We start from the raw sequence: 18130 nt of genomic DNA on the forward strand, positions 1-18130 counted from the left end.
TTAAAAGTAACAGCTTTGAATGTATCTTTTTCATTTTGTTCATATTTGAGAGTCAAAGAATTGGTCCGTTTCCATTGTGGGCAATTGGCCATTAAAATCAGTTTTTAAATTTTTTTTTGGAAAAAATAAAATTGATTATAAAGACAAAAAAAAATTAAAAATTATTGTCGCCCTCAAAAAAAAAAATTCCTATATAAAAATGATGAATATTTTGATTTATTATTATTTTTCCCTATTAGTATTTAGATTTTAGCTCACTTTTAAAAAATAAATTTTAAAAATCAAACCAAACTGAGTCGGCAAGGAGGTTATTTTGAAAAAAGGTATAGAAAGATGTGGGCTCTGCTTGGAAAAGTTTTGAAAATATATTTCTGCCTCTTAATTTATGCATGATGTTTTGTTATCGCTTTTAAAAATTAATTCTGCATCCATTTTTGAAAACTCTACTGAAGACAAAAAAATTTAGGCTAACTGGTCATTCCTTCAGACGTCCGGCCGATTGACTAGTACAATGTAATTTTTTTATTTTTTTTTCAATTGGCACCTGTTATTTTTTATATTTTAAATAAAAAAAATTCAGAATTTTTAAATTTTTTTATGAGTTATAAATAGAATTTTAAGTTATGTGTTTGATTATGAATTATAAATTTTTGTATCAAATATCATATAACACAACAAAAAATTCCCACTCAGTCCAAAACCTTTTTCAAAACTCATTTACCAAACAAATTTTTCATACTCAAATCATAATTTCAAAAATCACAAACTCAAAATACAATTCATATTCTCAAATCATATTTAAAAACTCTATCAAACGCTGCCGTGTATTTTCTTATTACAAGGAGTGATGTGCCTCGATGCAATTCTCTATTCCCTCCCGTCACCTCTAGCATGTAGGATTGAAGTGGAAAACATATTGTGAATTTGTGAAGTATATCATTGCACTGAAACTCAGAGTCATTAGCAGCGTAAATATTTGAAATGAGCAATTTACAAATATTGCAGAGAGAGAGAGAGAGAGAGAGAGAGAGAGAGAGGATATGTATAATCTTTCAAGAAAAATAAGACCAGTAACCAAAATTTTTGCTCATTTAACCAGAGGGATTACATAGATTTTAGCCAACAATGTTCCAAAACATGCAAAACTGTCAACACAGGCAAACAACTAGTACCAAATGGCAAGTGTCAGATTGAAAAATTATACAGTTTTGTTTCAATGAAGCTGATGGTTGCAAATGGAACACAAGCCAAATATAATGTGGCAACAATGGTGCAATTACTGTAAGACAATTGTAAGGGACGATAATTTTGTAATTTCTTCTGCTAAGATAGCTTTACATAATTCTTTGTAAAATAATTATATAACTGACATGCTCAAAATTACATTTGCACTGGCCGTGCCTCATATTGAGGGGGAAGGGGTCTGGCATTTCAAGGCCCTGCGCCTCATTTTGATCCAAAACTAGAAATTTTAAAAAATAGTAAAGAAATTTAAAACCTCCCCCTATCTTCACCAACTAACTGTCCCAAAATGAACACGAGGGGATGGATCCAATGTTCATAAAATACAAGTTGACATTACTCAGATCCCTTCCCCAAAGAAGCATATACGAGTTTTTTGAGGGAATTGTAGGAATACCACTTTAAATTGATCTCGATGTTTCCTGCCGCCTGAGAGGAATGCCTTCCATTCCAAAACCATCCTCTTCATCTGTGTGCCTGTGGAGTCGTATTGATGGAGACATAGACAAACCTGCAAATATGATTTGACAACGTATTCATCATCCATAATTCAGAAAACCATTGATGGTTTAGAATTAAAAAAACAGGGCATCATCATCCACAAACACTCTCCATTTTGGTGATTGGAGGTGGTTGGGAATGAAAAAGAGAGTGAAACTTACTTTGATGTTTTCGTTTCCAAAAAATTTGGAAAGTTTGAAATCAATTTCACTTTTTTTAAAATGAAAACAATCCAAAGAAGTTTCGTTTTCAGTTTTCAAAAAAAATGAAAACGAAAACATAAAACAAAGGTGTTACCAAACAAGGCCTTAAATTCTCCATTTTTGAAATATAATTGGAAAGTACCCATTCCCAGTTTCTCAAGCACCTTGATCTATGGGACACACACTAATTTATTTATACATACAACAAAAGACAAACAAACCTACCATCAACCATGTCCTTTGTTTTGTGAAGAAGAAAGGTCCCCGATAGGATCGTCACAAACCCACACATTTCTGTTACAATTTGAGTTGGACTCTGCCTATCCCAATCCTGAATTCACAAAATCAAATTTGATATTTTAAGCAACACTTCAAATTTTATTTACGAAGGTGCCCAACATTTATGATAACCCAAAATGAAATGGAAAATACAAGAAGTTGCCGAGACAAGAAGCAAAAATTACATCTAAAAGAGATTCATTCAAGTTTTCTTTTCTTATTTTCTTTTAGTATGTTAGGGTGTCCTTGACCCATTTTATGTGTATGCTTTATTCCATGTGATTTACAAATTTGTTTACATAACTAAGTTCATTGTCAGAGAAATTGAATTGCCATCCCTATTTTCAGATATTTTACAGAAGCTCATTTACTTGTGGTAAACCTTAACAAAGCATTGAGATTGTCCTGCTTGCATGTATATCACCACTACAAATACACTTCTTTTTTTTTCTCCCTAATCTAATCGTCCATTTCTAAAATCGCATAGAACTATGCCCCAGCACCTTCAAGGACCCCCATCGAATGGCACCAGCCATAAGGGCTGCTGACCTCCATAGGCATTGGGGTGTAGGGAAAAACTAAACCTAGAGTAGTTTTTATGGTGACATTACCCTATATTTTATTTTTTACTTTTTTTTATTTTGTTAAAAAATTGGTCCCCAGTTGAGCAGAAGGGATGGGAACAAAAGTTCAAATAATTTTCTTCTATGATGAATTCTTCACAAACTTTTTGTCTAGGATGTCTTCCTCAATGAAATTATATGGGTTCATAAATCCTATTTTTTTGTTTTAAACATTTATTGAAGTCAACCATATTAATCTTTTTAAACCACTTCTGTGCAAGACTTGATTCATTTGCAGATATTTTAATCAGAGACCAACAGGGCAATTCATATCAAATGATCATTCAAGAATAGATCAAAGCATCAATTTGTCATGAACATAGATCATCTCCTGACAATAACCAATATCAGGTAAGGCTCCCTTGAATTAATAACTAGACAGAGAAGCAAGGAGGGAATCTGCAGAAAAGTATATCAATTTCGAACATTTTAAATAGATGCCACCAAAAAAAAAAGAAAAACAAAAAAAAAAAGTAGGTAACTAATTCTGATTGTATATATTCTGAAGTCAGCATGCATATTTTTTTAACTTTCTTTCATCAGTGAAAGAATTACCTTAAACATGATGACACTCGCTAAAATGGTGAAAGACGTAAACATGACATAGTAGATGGGGGATACAACAGCAGTGCTGAATGTGTCGAGGGCCTGAACTCAAAGTAAAGCAATAAATGAAACACAATTAGCAAAGGGGTAACTTGACAGCCAAACATGAACCAATAAAAAAAATAAAATAAAAAAGCAAGGAAAAAAAACCTCTATCCATGAAGGGGGAAAAAATTAGAAGGCATATACAAAAAGAGATCAGAAGTTTGAAAGATGCCAAAGGAGAAGAAATGCATCACATCCTCACAAATATCATTACAATGGAGTTTCCACTCAAAATTTCAAAATTTTGCAATTTCACCTTTCTGAGATAATTGCATGAATAACTAAAGAGTAAACCCAGCAAAACCCATGAATAAGCAAATATACAACAATGAAAGGAAGTATCAAAAATAATTTCAGACATGAGCATGAGATCAGATAACATTGATTATTGAAAATCAGTTGGTTCACTAGCTGACAAATAAATTTCATAGGACAAAAGAATTAGAGAAAGATTATTTTCCTGCAATAAGGGAACCCAATTATTGGATTGACATCAAACAAGACGAATCAAGATTAGTTTCTGTGAGAGCATGTCATTTCCAAAGAAGCTTATGAAGAATTGAACCCACTAAAGTCCACCCATATTTGATTGTTCAGTGTCACTGCAGTTCAAGAAATGAACCAGGAAACTTTAATTGACTTGTCCCACAGACTAAGGCCTCGTTTGGGAACAGGCTTTTTTAGTAACTTTTTGGTTAAAATATGATGTAAAAAAAACTAGTATGTTTGGGATGACTTTTTGACTTTTTACGAAAAGATGTGCAAAAAGTAGCGAGAAAAAGGAATCTTTGACTTTTTGGTATAGGTTGTTGGCTTTTTAACTTTTTTAGTAACTTTTTGACTTTTTGGCTAAAAAAGATAGTTGCCAAATGAGGCCTAAAAAAAAAGTCAGTTATAGAATCTTAGACAAGTGGTTAATTAGCAGAGAAGGGATTGCAAAATATTAGTTTAAAATTTATCTTGAAATACAAAATTTTGCTAATACGAATATTACATTAAATCAGAAGGCAAGGATAAACAGCAATTAGGCAGATAAAAACTGAAAAGGTCACAAAATTGAAAACATAACGAAAAGAAAGAAGGATTACCTTGTTTAAATAATTCATTTGGGTAATTACACATGTAAGGACTACAAGAGTGAAGGCCCACGTTTGGGGATATATTAATTGGTTCATTCCTGATAATGTTAGCTTCAAGGCAATTCCAAGTGCTTTGACACTCATGACCTGTCACAGAATCTCTCTTAGAATAAACTAATATATAGGGTACTAAAACAGGAAAAAGAGAATGAAGAAATCTCCAGCTAAGAAATGCAATACATACTGACAAAGAACCAACTAGTGAACAAACTCCAATATAGACCATTATATGAGTCTGGCCATATTGTGGGATATAGTGAAATATAATTATGAAGACAGCAGTTAGCACCATAGCTGCATATAAGAGAAAACCTGCCAACAAGAAAAATGGTATTTGAATCCTTTGTTATGTTTTTATTTCATGAAAAACAATTGAAACAGGTCAAGAGCAAGGCGAAAAGTTATAGATTAGTAAAAAACACAGTAATAGGAGCAAAAAATTACCTGGCTCGGTAGCAAGATCCCACACTTCTGTCACAGATTCAATTGCACGTTCTTGAGGAGCATGTAGAACAATTGTGGTAGACCCCACAACACAGAGAGCACAACCAAGAATCCCAAAAATATGTAACTTCTCACCTAAAATGACATGTGCAAGTGCAGCACTGCAATAAAACACAGTCGTTAGTGGTCAAACCAAAGAATGAAGGTTTAAAATGTCGGTAACTTTCTGTCATGCCTGATAATAATGCTGAGTGCACCAAGAGGAGTAACCAGAATAGCTGGTGCAAATGCATAAGCCGCAAAATTAGCAATTTCTCCTACAATCACTGTTGCAAAAATGATCATCCATCAGAACACACACGTTCAGTAACTATTGTAGAATACAAGCCATTCATGTGGCAGACTAATTAGAAAACTAAAGCACTCTTCATGAAAGTCTCACATCTTCAAAACTCTTTGGTGCAGCAAAAAAGTTTGCACCGTTTCTTTTTCCGTACAATCAAGTGGAAGAAATGAAAAGGAGAAACATATTAAATAGCATTTCACTTCCTCTTTGGAGTTCTATACAGTGTACTACACCTCACAATAGAAAGTCTAATATCCAATGGTAGAACCGCAATTAGATTTATGAAACAATGAATTAAAAGATAAAAGCATTTGAAGTGTAATATTTAGTAGCAGAACAGGCTTTGTATTTACCTACCTAGTTGTGTTTACCTGCTATCATAACCAAATGTTATGATGGCAGGTAGCTGTAACAGATTAATGACAGTGTTGGCAGAAGTTGAATGGCTAATAGTGTGATGGTTGTGCAATGTCAATAGTATAGCATCAAAGCATGGAGTGGCAGGGAAGCAAAATGGAGCAAGGGCAGTTATGGCGCTTTCATAATATTCTTTGGCAAATACTAACAAGTGCCCCCTAAGCATTGTTTAATATTGGGAAGTGTGTATAAAGTGTCTTGAAAATATGTAAAAATGTTAAAAAGGTGTATTGATTTCAATAAAAGTGCATTGAATTTGGTAAAAAGTTTCTTGTGTTCTTCAACTTTTTTGTCTTTTACTTGTGCCCGGGTATTGATTAAAAATAACTATATCAATCAAAAAGATAACAAAAGAGAGAATAAGGTATCCTTCAAAACGAAATGTTGAAAGAAACAACCAAAAAGAAAATTGAAGCACGAAAAAACCAGAGTAAAGTACCCTGTAAATTGGTCTAAAGCATTGCACTGAACACCCATTTCAATATAGCGATTTTACCTACTTCGCTGATAAATGATCCTACTTTACAATGTAAAGTTTCCTGAAAATTGGTCTAAAGCATCACACTTAATTAACCGATTCGACAAGGGGATTTGGCCTCCTTGACTGACATACAATCCATCCCCATAGAAATTAAGAGATTCATACTTCCTATTAGAAATGCTCACACTAGTAAGGACCCAAAACCAGTTCACACCCACTAACTCATGATTGATGAGTCTGCTATAATCAAAATCTGTGTCATTTGCATATTACCTAGAAATAGTGATCTAAAACGGGAATTAGTGTGTTTAAATTAATTACATACATAATAGTAAACAATCCCCATTTCGAGCAGAGGTATCATTGGCAACATATATAGAATGGCAGGCACCAGGGGCGTGGGACAGAACAATCTGCTGGAGTTGGTGTTAATCATGGGGTGAGGCAGTGGTATTGCTTTGAAACTTGAGTTTACTAACCTCACTAGTTCATAATCAAAGGGAAATTTTGACATTGAAAATTTATAATCGCAAAGAACTCTTAAATCCAGCAATTGTAAATAAAGATATTATATAGAGAAGGGGAATCACTGGAAAATAATAATGGTTGAGCTGACTAAAGACGCCGCTTCCTAAGAGCGATCACTGCAAATCTGAATCATTTACATTGAATGGGAATTGTTAAAAATTTAATAAAGGTTGAGCTGACCACAGGCTCTGCTTCCCATGATTGTAATGTCATTAAATTTATTACTGCAAATTTTAAACAAGTTATAATAAGTGGAATTGTTGACATTACTAGAATCAACTTCCGCTGTCAAAATCAAAGGGAACGCCAACCATGTAGAAGGAGAAGAAGTAAAAAGAACAAAAAAACAAAACTTATAAGCTCCCAACAAAACAAAAATCTTACAAAAGTACTTTTTAGGTTATACAAAGGAATCTCCCTATAATTTATCCAATAGTGTAGATGTTTCAATTCCCTTACCCCTTATTATGTTGCCCCCACTCCTGTGAACAGCTCTCAGCCACCCACTACATCTCTATCAAGCTTCTATAGCTTTAAACGAGTGCATCATATCATCTTCGAATTCGAAACAATATACACCCACAATACTTGTCAAACCCGCGTTTCTTTTTCAAAACCCACTTTGACACCTTTTCCTACAATGTACCTTCCCTAACAAACCCAAGCTTTTCCACTCTTCAAGTTGGCAATTAATGGCTCATAAACTAAATACAATCAATCTAAATGTGTAAGAATGTGTCCACTTACATGTAGAAATGACATTAAACACATACCCATGCTCAATACTAATACCTAAATCCATCTAAATAAATATTTTGTGACCCTAAATCTTGTTAGCAATCTAATTAGCAATAACCCATTAAATTTGCTCTGAATTTCTTTGGAAAAAAAAAATTATTTTAAGAAATCATTTTTTGATAAATAAATAATTTATTGAAAGAGCATCAAGATGATGCAACATGCAACAAATACAAAACATCATAAAAAGTAACTCCTAACCAAGAATGTCATCTAAGAAATCTAAAAAAACAAACAAACAAATCCGGATCAAACTTCCATTCCATCCAACCATACAAAACTATAAGAAGGCGACTCTCAAGCCAAGAAACAATATGGTGAAGCTCTTGAAAAGTTCGTCTATTACACTCCAACCAAACAAACCACATCAAACAAAGGGACACCAAAGACCACACACGCCGCCGACGCCGACCCACCCGAGCTCCACTCCAACTCCACAACATATCCATCACCCTCCTCGACTGAACCCAAACAATCCCAAAAAGGGAGCAAATAACTCCCCACAACCGACTAGTCACAGGGCAATGCAAGAACAAATGATCCACGGACTCCGCATCTGCACAACACATACAGCATGGATTGTAAAGAATCCAACTTTACATGTTGTATTTTTTACTTGGTTAAGCCAAATTTAACCAAGGTAGTAGTTCTAACTTTCTCAAATACTTCAACATTCTTAAATAATCAACTTATCAAGTTGACAGTTAGACATAGATGACGCTATATTGTCATTTAACTTTCATCAGCATGTCTCTTCTTTACAACTGGATTTGTTATACTTTAAGATGGCTTCACTAAAGATAATTAAATCTAAATTCTTTAACATAAATAAATAAAAAAACACCAAGGAAATTGATCTTAAATCATCCTATGAAGACATGGGTGACGCGACTTGTACTCAATGGGTTTAGCTAAACCCCCTAAATCTTATTAAACACATGAGATTTTGACAACGCTAAGCCAATGAGGGATCACTGAACCCTCATTTTTTTCTCTTTAACCCTCTGATCTTTTTCCCTTGAACCCTTCTTGAATGTATTACAATTGGTTTTCATTTTAAATAATTTTGCGTAAAATCTAGTGTGAACCTACCCCTCTTTGTCAGTTTAGCATGACGTACTTGAAGCTTGGGTAACCAGCTTGGGGTATGATAGAATATCACCCCCTATTTATAAATGAAGATTAGGGTTTACACGAGCAATTACAAGATGATCCCTGAGGGCATAAAATGATTACAGACCCTAGTGTAACTTTCGGCTAATATAATATGCTAACACTTTCGGCTAATATAATATGCTAACACTCCCCCTCAAGCTGGTGTGAAGATATCTCGCATGCCCAGCTTGCCAAATATGTCATGAAATGGTTTATTCCCAATCCCCTTGGTGAGAATGTCAGCAAGTTGTTCACCAGACTGGACAAAAAGAGTAGAAATGGTACCACTAGTGAGTTTCTCCTTAATGAAGTGGCGATCAATCTCAACATGTTTTGTCCTGTCATGTTAAACTGGATTGTGAGCGATGTTGATGGCGGCCTTATTATCACAGTATAACCGCATGGAGTTTGTCTAATCAATACCTAGATCACTCAACAATAATTTGATCCATAAAAGTTCACACACACCTTGTGCCATAGCTCTAAACTCAGCTTCTGCACTTGACCTGGCAACCACATTCTGTTTCTTACTCCTCCAAGTAACTAGGTTGCCGCCAACAAATGTGCAATACCCTGAAGTTGATCTCCTATCAGTTACTGACCCAGCCCAGTCAGCATCTGTATAGGCTTCTACACGAAGATGATCATACTTTGAAAAATGCAGACCCTTACCAGAAGCAAACTTCAAATACCTCAAGATTCTCATGATAGCCTCAAAGTGAATCTGATGAGGAGCATGCATAAACTGACTAACTACACTGACAGCAACAGCAATATCAGGACGGGAGTGAGATAGGTAAATGAGCTTACCCACTAATCGTTGATAGCTCCCCCTATCCACAACTTCTCCTCCTTCATCATCCCCCAATTTCTGATTGGGTTCCAGTGGGGTGGCACATGCCTTGCAGCTAAGCATCCCAGTTTCCTTCAACAGGTCAAGCACATTTTTTCTCTGTGAGATAAATATCCCATCCGTAGAGCGAGTAACTTCAATTCCCAGAAAATACTTCAAGCTTCCCAAGTCTTTGATTTCAAACTCTTTAGCTAAATATTTCTTCAACAGAGGTATTTCCCCACTATCATTGCCTGTAAGAACTATGTCATCTACATAAACAATAAGTGTTGTAGTCTTACCGCATGAGGAATGTTTCACAAACAATGTGTGATCTGCCTGACTTTGTTTGAAGCCATATTTAAACATAGCCTGAGTGAATCTATCAAACCAAGCCCTTGGAGACTGTTTGAGACCATATAATGACTTCCAAAGTATGCATACTTTGCCTTCTGTTTGATGATCCTCAAAACCCGGAGGAATGTCCATATATACTTCTTCTTCGAGGTCACCATGGAGAAAAGCATTCTTGACATCAAACTGATAAAGCGGCCAATCTAGATTAGCTGCTAGAGAGAGAAGTACTCTGACTGAATTCATTTTAGCCACGGGTGCGAAAGTCTCCTGATAATCAATGCCATATGTCTGAGTAAACCCTTTTGCCACAAGTCAATAGACCCATCTGCTTTGTGTTTCACAGTATATACCCATTTACATCCCACAAGTCGTTTGCCCGTAGGTAACTCAGTCAATTCCCAAGTGCCATTCTTCCTAAGTGCTTTCATTTCCTCAATCATGGCTAGTTTCCACTCAGAGGTAGCAAGAGCATCCTAAAAATGGTTAGGAATGCTAACAGAGGAAATATTGGACACAAACGCTTTATATGAGGATGACAAATGAGAGTATGATACAAACTGTGAGATAGGATGTTGAGTACAAGATCTCACACCCTTCCTCTTGGCAATAGGAACATCAAGATCAATGGACTCAAGAGATTCAAAGTTACCTAGACTCTCATCAGAAGCAGGAGATGGCAGTGGAGTAGCAGAAACGGTCCCGTGTATCCAGTTAACTTGTTTTCTGTCTATGTCCCGAACATAAACATGCCCGTCCTTATTCTTGGTGACAGTGGGTTCTATAGTCCCAGTAGAAGAGGGAGGCGCAAGAACAACTGGTTCCACCATAGGAAGCACAGTAGTAGAGGGTGGTGCAAGAACAACTGGTTCCACCATAGGAGGCACAGGACTCACTTCACACCAAGGCTCCCTCGGAAATGAGGACGGTGACACCGGAGAGGACAAGAAATAGGACTGGGACTCAAAGAAAGTTACATCCATGGACACAAACCACTTACGAGAAGAAGGGTGGTAACATTTATACCCCTTTTGAGTAGGAGAGTAACCAAGGAAAACACACTTGAGAGAGCGAGGGTCCAACTTACCACGAGAGGGAGAGTGATTATGGACAAAACAGACACAACCAAATATTTTGGGAGGAATAGAAAACAAGGACGGAGAACCGAGGAGGACGTGAAGCGGAGCCTGTTTGTCCAAGACCTGGGTAGGGAGACGATTAATAAGATGGGCAGCGGTGAGAACAGCGTCGCCCCAATAGGGCCGAGGCACATTCATAAAAAAACACATGCACCGAGCCATGTCAAGAAGATGCCGATTCTTGCGTTCGGCCACCCCATTTTGTTGAGGGGTATTGGTGCAAGAGGTCTGATGGATAATGCCATGAGTAGAGAAATATTGTCCTAACCCAGAATCTATGTATTCCCCGCCATTATCAGAACGAAATATTTTGATAGTGGCCCCAAACTGAGTACAAATCATCTTATGAAAAGGGCGAAACACAGAGAAAACCTCACTCTTATCTTTCATGAGATACACCCAAGTAGCACGAGAAAAATCATCAATAAATGTAACAAACCAGCGATGACCTTTCACAGACAGAACACGAGAGGGACCCCAAACATCAGAATGTATTAATGAAAAAGGAACGAAACTTTTATTCAAACTGGGAGCAAAAGAAGCTCTATGTTGTTTTCCAAGTTGACAAGACTCACAAAGAAAGTCAGACACATGATGATTTGCGAAACTAGAAGGAAATAAATGCTTAAGTAAATGAAATGAGGGATGCCCAAGACGCCGATGCCACAGCCATAAATCAGCGGGGGTAGTAGAAGACGTGGTGGAAGAATAAGCAAGTTTGTCCGGTTGATCTAGGAAGTAGAGACCATTTTCTGCACTACCATTGTCAATCGTCCTCCCCGTGACAAGGTCCTGAAAAAGACAATGATCAGGAAAAAACGTCACACTACAATTCAAATCCTGGGTAAGACGACTTAAGGATAACAGATTAACAGAAAACTTGGAAACATGGAGAACAGAAGATAGATGTATGGTAGGAGTGACTTGGACTAAACCTTTTCCAGAAATGGAAGAAACAGTACCATCGACAATCCTAACTTTGTCCTGACCTGAAGAGGGCTTATAGACAGAGAAAAGATCAGAGGAGCCAGACATATGATCTGAGGTACCAGAATCAATAATCCAAGGCAAAGATGTATGACACAGGAAAGCACAAGGAGAAGATGCTAAGTTACCTGAGCGGGCAAAGGACGAGGAAGCGGTACTGAGAGCAGTAGAAGATCGGCGGTCCAACAATTGGCGCAAAGCATCCTCCAGCTCAGTATCAGAAGCTTGGGTAACAGAAGTAGAATTAGAATCAATGGTATCAACGGCACTAGACTGATGAGGCCGGGAATAGGAACCACGTCCTCTAGATTAGCCTGACCGACCTCCTCGAGAACCAGACCGATCACCTCGACCCCCGGATGGAGTCCCATGAAACTTCCAACACGTCTCACGAGTATGCCGCGGCTTCTTGCAATAATCACAGAATACAAACTCCTTAGCAACAAACGGAGAAGGCAGGCTGAGGCCATCTCGAGGAGTAGACAGTAATGCGGAACGGTCAGTAGAGACAAGGGACATCATCGCAGACCGGCGACTCTCCTCATTTTGTATATAGGCAAATGCCTCCTGAAGTGAAGAAAGAGTGTCCATACTCAGAACTCGACCCCTAACTGGATCATACTCCACATTTAGGTCGGCCAAAAATTTAAAGATCCGTTCCCGTGCGATGAACTTCTTGTACCCGACAGAATCAGTAGGGCAAACGGGCTTATAGTCTTCCAGGTGGTCAAGGCGTTTCCAGCCGTTAGTGAGGAAAGTGAAGTACTGAAGAACAGTCTGCTCCCCCTGAAGTGAGCTCTCAATAGAGCGGCGCAACTCAAATGCCTGTGAAAAATTCCCTTGGCGGGAATAGGTAACAGCCACAGCCTCCCAAACGTCCTGGGCAGTCTCCATAGACAAGTAGCCCTCACCAAGTTCTGGAACCATCGAATGGATAAGCCAACTCATAATCAAAGAGTCGGTAATCTCCCATTGGTCATAACCTGAGTCAGTGGTACTAGGTGCCTGTATCCTGCCATCAACATACCCCATCTTCCCTCTGCTCTTCAAAAACATAGTCAAACTTTGAGACCATGCTAGGTAGTTCTGACCATTAAATAGAGAGGTGGTGATTTTCAGACTAGGGTTGGGGTTCTCAGTCATGGTAGTAGGTAGAATGGGACTCTCACTCTTTGGTGTTTGAGAAGAAGGGGACACACTGGTGGAATCTGTCATGGATACAATACTACCGAACCCGCAACAAAACTAATGGCAATCACAAACCCGGAAGGTGGTAGTGAGATAACAGGCACAATAATCACTATAAAGACATAACAAAATTAAGAAACCATTTTTTATATATATATATATATATATATTGATTTATTTATGTATACATGTATTTATATATAAATATATATATCAGGTTATATTTATATATATATATCAGGATATATATATATATTTATATATACTAGGGTGTGAGATCATACCACAGTGAGCTGAGGACGACGAGTGACGAAGACGACAGAGGAGCTGAGGACGACGAGGGCGATGAAGACGAGCGACGAGCGACGAACGGCTGGAGGAGATCGACAAGCTGAGGAGCTGAGACGAAGACGAAGACGAAGACGAAGACGAAGACGAAGCAGATGATCCAATCGGCTGATGAAGACGAAGCGGAGTGACGACAGTGACTGAAGATCGACCCAGCAGATGATCCAACTAAGTACGTTTTGAACCCTAACCCTAGAGGTGTAGCTTTGATACCATGAAGCTTGGGTAACCAGCTTGGGGTATGATAGAATATCACCCCCTATTTATAAATGAAGATTAGGGTTTAGAAGAAAGACAATTACAAGATGATCCCTGAGGGCATAAAATGATTACAGACCCTAGTGTAACTTTCGGCTAATATAATATGCTAACAGTACTAATGTTGGAAACGTCTCATATGGTTTGGGTGTCCGCAAGTTTGAAGTTCCTTTAGTTGTAGTAACATTATGCTTATTATGTTTTTCAACATATATTGTTCACCATTTGATATGACACACTTACAACCAGTAGCACAATTGTAGAAATGCCATAACCATTATGAATATGCCGCATCAAATGTAAACAAAACTATGGTAGTAAATTTGGCTTACAAGTGAAATTTTTACAAATGTCAAATTGTCACATAAGCCTTCAAATGAATTTGACATCTCTAAATTTGAAAGTTTGGTTGAAAATGCTCTAATAAGTCTTAAGATACCTTAAAACACACCCTGTTGAGGTGTAAAATTCTTATTGGGTTTTATGTCATGTTGTAGGTCCCCAACATGGTGTGAAATCCAATAAAAATTGAGTAAGTCTACATACACAAAATTAAACTACAAAAAAAGTATCAAGAGTGTACACATCAACACAATGGGGCACACCCGGTACCCTCATTTGTAAATACCTTCCATTATTTTTGTCAAAAATGGACTGAACCTTATCGTACTGACGTATACATTCTTATTACTTTTTTTAAGCTTAATTTTATGTATGTAAATTACACATTAAAATTCCACATAGAATGTGTTTCTTCAGCCATTTAAAGTGGAGTAATGCTATACAAACTAACCAATCATACAAACATTTTTTACTTACTGATATGGCAGTCTTGTTTCTGTTTCTAAAGTTTCATCATTGCATGACACATCAGTTAATAAAAAAAAGTTAGCAAAACTTTGTTAGTTTGTATATCATTTTTCTTTAAAGTGTGTTAACAACATTGACCTTGGACCCACTGGAAATTTCTTTTGACGTCGCCATTGTATGAAGATATTATGGGATCTCCTAAACGAAGCCTCGTCGCTCCCACTTCACTAATTTTCTACGTTTCCATATTTTCCTTCTAACATCTTTTCAACCATCTTTTCATGAGGTAAATAGACCCATTATTCCAAAGCCCATTATTAGATGCATCATGCATGGTTCATTTGCAATCAAATCATCTCAATCAATCATTGGTGATAATCAACAAGGCAACATTATCTTTCTATTCCGCAATGTACTAAGAAAATAAACTCGCAAATAGATTAGTTTCTATTAAAAAAATATGACTAAATAGTTATTTATCCAAAAAAAATGACTAAATAGCTAAATAAATAAGTATATGAAGTTGCATTGTTATGTCTCATTAGATGCCCAAACTATGTGCTAATGACCAATTCATACATGCACATGAAGACATACTTATTTCAAAAGACAACAAAGAAACCAATCACGAACACTATTTTACAGCATCATTATGAAGAAAATAATAGAAATTGAACTCTCATCGAAATCCTCCATTGATCAATAGATCATTAAACAAACAAGAATTACACAAAACTCACTTGATATCATGCCCACCCACCACAGTGGCTCATACAAGTACGAGTAACCTCCAACACCTGTCAAAATAGTCAATGGAAGTTTTCAATGAGAAAGTTAGACACCTAGTAACTTGGAAAATATTTGAATTAAATCAAACAGAAGGGTGTGATAAACAACCATGGTGGATGTATACCACGAAATACATCATGCATCAAGTGCTATAGAAAAGAAACTCAACAATTATGCGTACACAACATGTCCCTTCATGGTTTACTTTGAAAAAGTCAGCATGTGAGTGCAACTAGAATCTGCATTTACATGATATAAATGCACCTCTGTTCAACTGAAAAACACAATTAAACTCAAATTATTTTTCATTACATTTTTATTTAACAATAATACTAATAATAATGAATTAAGATGACACATAAGTGGAGGTGGGGGCAATAGAAGCTACACGATATCCCTAGCAAATGCAACTAATATACAAACCATTTCTACATAAACAAACAGAGCAGCTCACAAACTTAAACCATTAAAACTTGAGAGTTTGGAGATCCAAATCCTCAACAAATGTTCCAGTACCCCCACCCCAGCAAAACAGAGAAGCCAAATAGAGGGAGCATTCTAAAGCAAATACAACCATTAATATATATATAATTTCCTATAAATAAATATTGAAAGATAATGAGATGGTTGCACCAAAATTTTCAAAAAGCAAATAAGTTGGGCTGGTCATTGGTTGTGCAAAATTTTCAGAAAGTCTGGTCAGCTCTTCTTTCGGAATTACTCAATCACAACATACTTAAGCATCACCCATACATATGCAAATTCCCCAATATTGCAACCTTGCTGCAAAACTCAATTATGTTCTCATATTCACTTTATCTGTACCTAAAATAAATGCAAAAAAGTAGCAAAAACAACACTATAGCTTAGTGATCAAATTAAACACACCACTAATAATAACCTAAAAGTTTAACAATTTACATGGTCACCAGGAATTCACAGACAAAATAAACCATCTGAAGCTGCAAGATTACTTCATTGCACTACCCAACAAAACCAAAATAAAAAATTAAAAAAAAAAAGGAAAAACTTGTGAATTTGAACAAGGAAGAAGATTATCCCTAACAAATTGAAGTGAAACAGGGTTTACACAGGGTTTACCTGCCCTAACTCCGGATGCAGCGGCCTTCATCAAGCCCTTTTTCTTAACAATGAAGCTTGCCCCAATGAAAAAACTCGAAGACAATGCCAAGACCAAGCCGTTGATGTTGTCAGAGGACATGCCCTTGTAGGAGTCCCTCCAACTGTGAGAAGCCTCCACCGCCATATTCTTCACAAAAAAAAAAAAAAAAGTTAAAAAACCCTACCCTAGTTGTCACAGGACATTTCACTGTGCCGCTGTGACAACTCCAAAGTTGGTTTAACTGGGAAATTGAGATTACAGGTGGATGGATCTTTATGTATATGTATGCATGTATGTAGAGAGAGAGAGATCTGTAGGGTTGGTAGCGTGAACAGCTGGGAGTGAGGATTTTTGTTGGCTTGGATCGGAGGAGAGAGAGAGAGAGAGAGAGAGACAGTTAAGGGCTTAACATGAGGAGGAACAACGACGGATGTCTTTAGATAAGCCACCGAATTTGTTTAATCTAAATTTATTTAAATATGTCTTTTTTTTCAAAAAGAAACTTCCTTGTGCATCCGGAAGTTTCTTTTGAGAAAAACAAAAATGCCACGTACTGTTAATTTAACATCACTAAACAAATTATTAATAACGTAGTGAGACGTAGATCTCACACTAATGTAATTATTTGGTTTTTATTTTTATTTTTTCTTATATTGTCATGTAATTAGTGTTGTTTTTAGTAAGGATGTATTAGTGGTCTGAATCGAAACTCTAAGAAAAATAAATTTGGACTAATCGGATGAATATTTATTATCTGAATTCTTTTAAATAATAAGGTTTTGTTTAACAATTTAAAGTTTTAGTCAAAAAAAAAATTAAAAAGTTATTATAAATTATCATATTATTTTTTTACAATCTTGTTATAAGTAGTTAAAAAATTATTAAAATAACATGTTCAAATCTAAGATCTTATCTGTCAGCTATACATTTTAGTCAAAAAGTTAAAAAGTCACTATAAATTGTCATATCACTTTATCTAATTTTCTGTATATTTTTTTTATAAAAAAAATTAAAAAATTATTAAAATAACATATTCTCATATGAGACCTAAATTTCTTCTAAATTTATTTGAATATGTCGCATACAGAAGTTTCTTTTAACAAAAAAACTCATCTGAATAAATTCGGATTAATCAGATGAATGTTTAGTCTAATTTCGTTTAAATGAGTCTTGTGGGGATGTATTTTCTGAATACCAACACGTGGCAAGGTGACGCCGACGTGTCAGCCGAGGTGCCACGTGTCCTGATCGTAACGCCGAGGTTATCTCGACGAGGCCGAGATTATCTCCGAAGATTTCGGAATCCGAGATAAGCGGATAATAGATAAGGAGCAAGAATCCCAGAGTAAAGAGAAGACTTTGCTAAGATAAGGATAAAACTCTTAGGGAGTTTATCTTTATCTCTTGAGGAATCCAAAGTAAGCACTAAATTGAAGTCCATAGAAGTCAGGCTTCTAGTGGGACTAGGATTGAGTTAACTATAAAAGAGAGCCAC

At 36.4% G+C, this 18130-nt stretch overlaps 1 protein-coding gene across 4 annotated transcripts; it reads right to left on the reverse strand.

Moving 5' to 3' along the window:
* Positions 1 to 1290: 1290 nt before the first annotated feature.
* On the reverse strand, positions 1291 to 17086 carry LOC114291952 (putative magnesium transporter NIPA4). Of its 4 annotated transcripts, XM_082900194.1 has the most exons (11): positions 16895 to 17082; positions 16614 to 16782; positions 15637 to 15786; positions 15464 to 15520; positions 5318 to 5408; positions 5083 to 5243; positions 4823 to 4950; positions 4588 to 4725; positions 3404 to 3496; positions 2172 to 2277; positions 1291 to 1753 (listed from the first exon to the last, which is right to left on the reverse strand). In XM_082900194.1, the coding sequence occupies exons 3-11, from the start codon at positions 15653 to 15655 to the stop codon at positions 1644 to 1646; spliced, it is 903 nt and encodes a 300-aa protein (XP_082756320.1). In that variant the 5' UTR covers positions 15656 to 15786; positions 16614 to 16782; positions 16895 to 17082; the 3' UTR covers positions 1291 to 1643. The 4 variants fall into 4 exon arrangements, with proteins under 4 accessions (XP_082756320.1, XP_082756318.1, XP_082756319.1 ...); XM_082900192.1 differs by lacking the exon at positions 15637 to 15786 and having other exon boundaries at positions 16895 to 17086; XM_082900193.1 differs by lacking the exon at positions 16895 to 17082 and having other exon boundaries at positions 15621 to 15786; positions 16614 to 16804.
* Between the last annotated feature and the right edge of the window lie 1044 nt (positions 17087 to 18130).

Source organism: Camellia sinensis, chromosome 12 (assembly GCF_055761805.1).
Source record: "Camellia sinensis isolate YWXY chromosome 12, ASM5576180v1, whole genome shotgun sequence".
NCBI lineage: Eukaryota > Viridiplantae > Streptophyta > Magnoliopsida > Ericales > Theaceae > Camellia > Camellia sinensis.

Excerpts from the sequence above, each read along its gene's own strand:
- LOC114291952 (XM_082900192.1), bottom strand. The coding sequence starts at position 16,779 with ATGGCGGTGGAGGCTTCTCACAGTTGGAGGGACTCCTACAAGGGCATG. Across the intron at positions 5,409-15,463 it reads GTGGGTGGGCATGATATCAA|TGATTGTAGGAGAAATTGCT; the intron begins GTGAGTTTTGTG and ends TTTTTGCAACAG. Across the intron at positions 4,951-5,082 it reads GGATCTTGCTACCGAGCCAG|GTTTTCTCTTATATGCAGCT; the intron begins GTAATTTTTTGC and ends TCTTGTTGGCAG.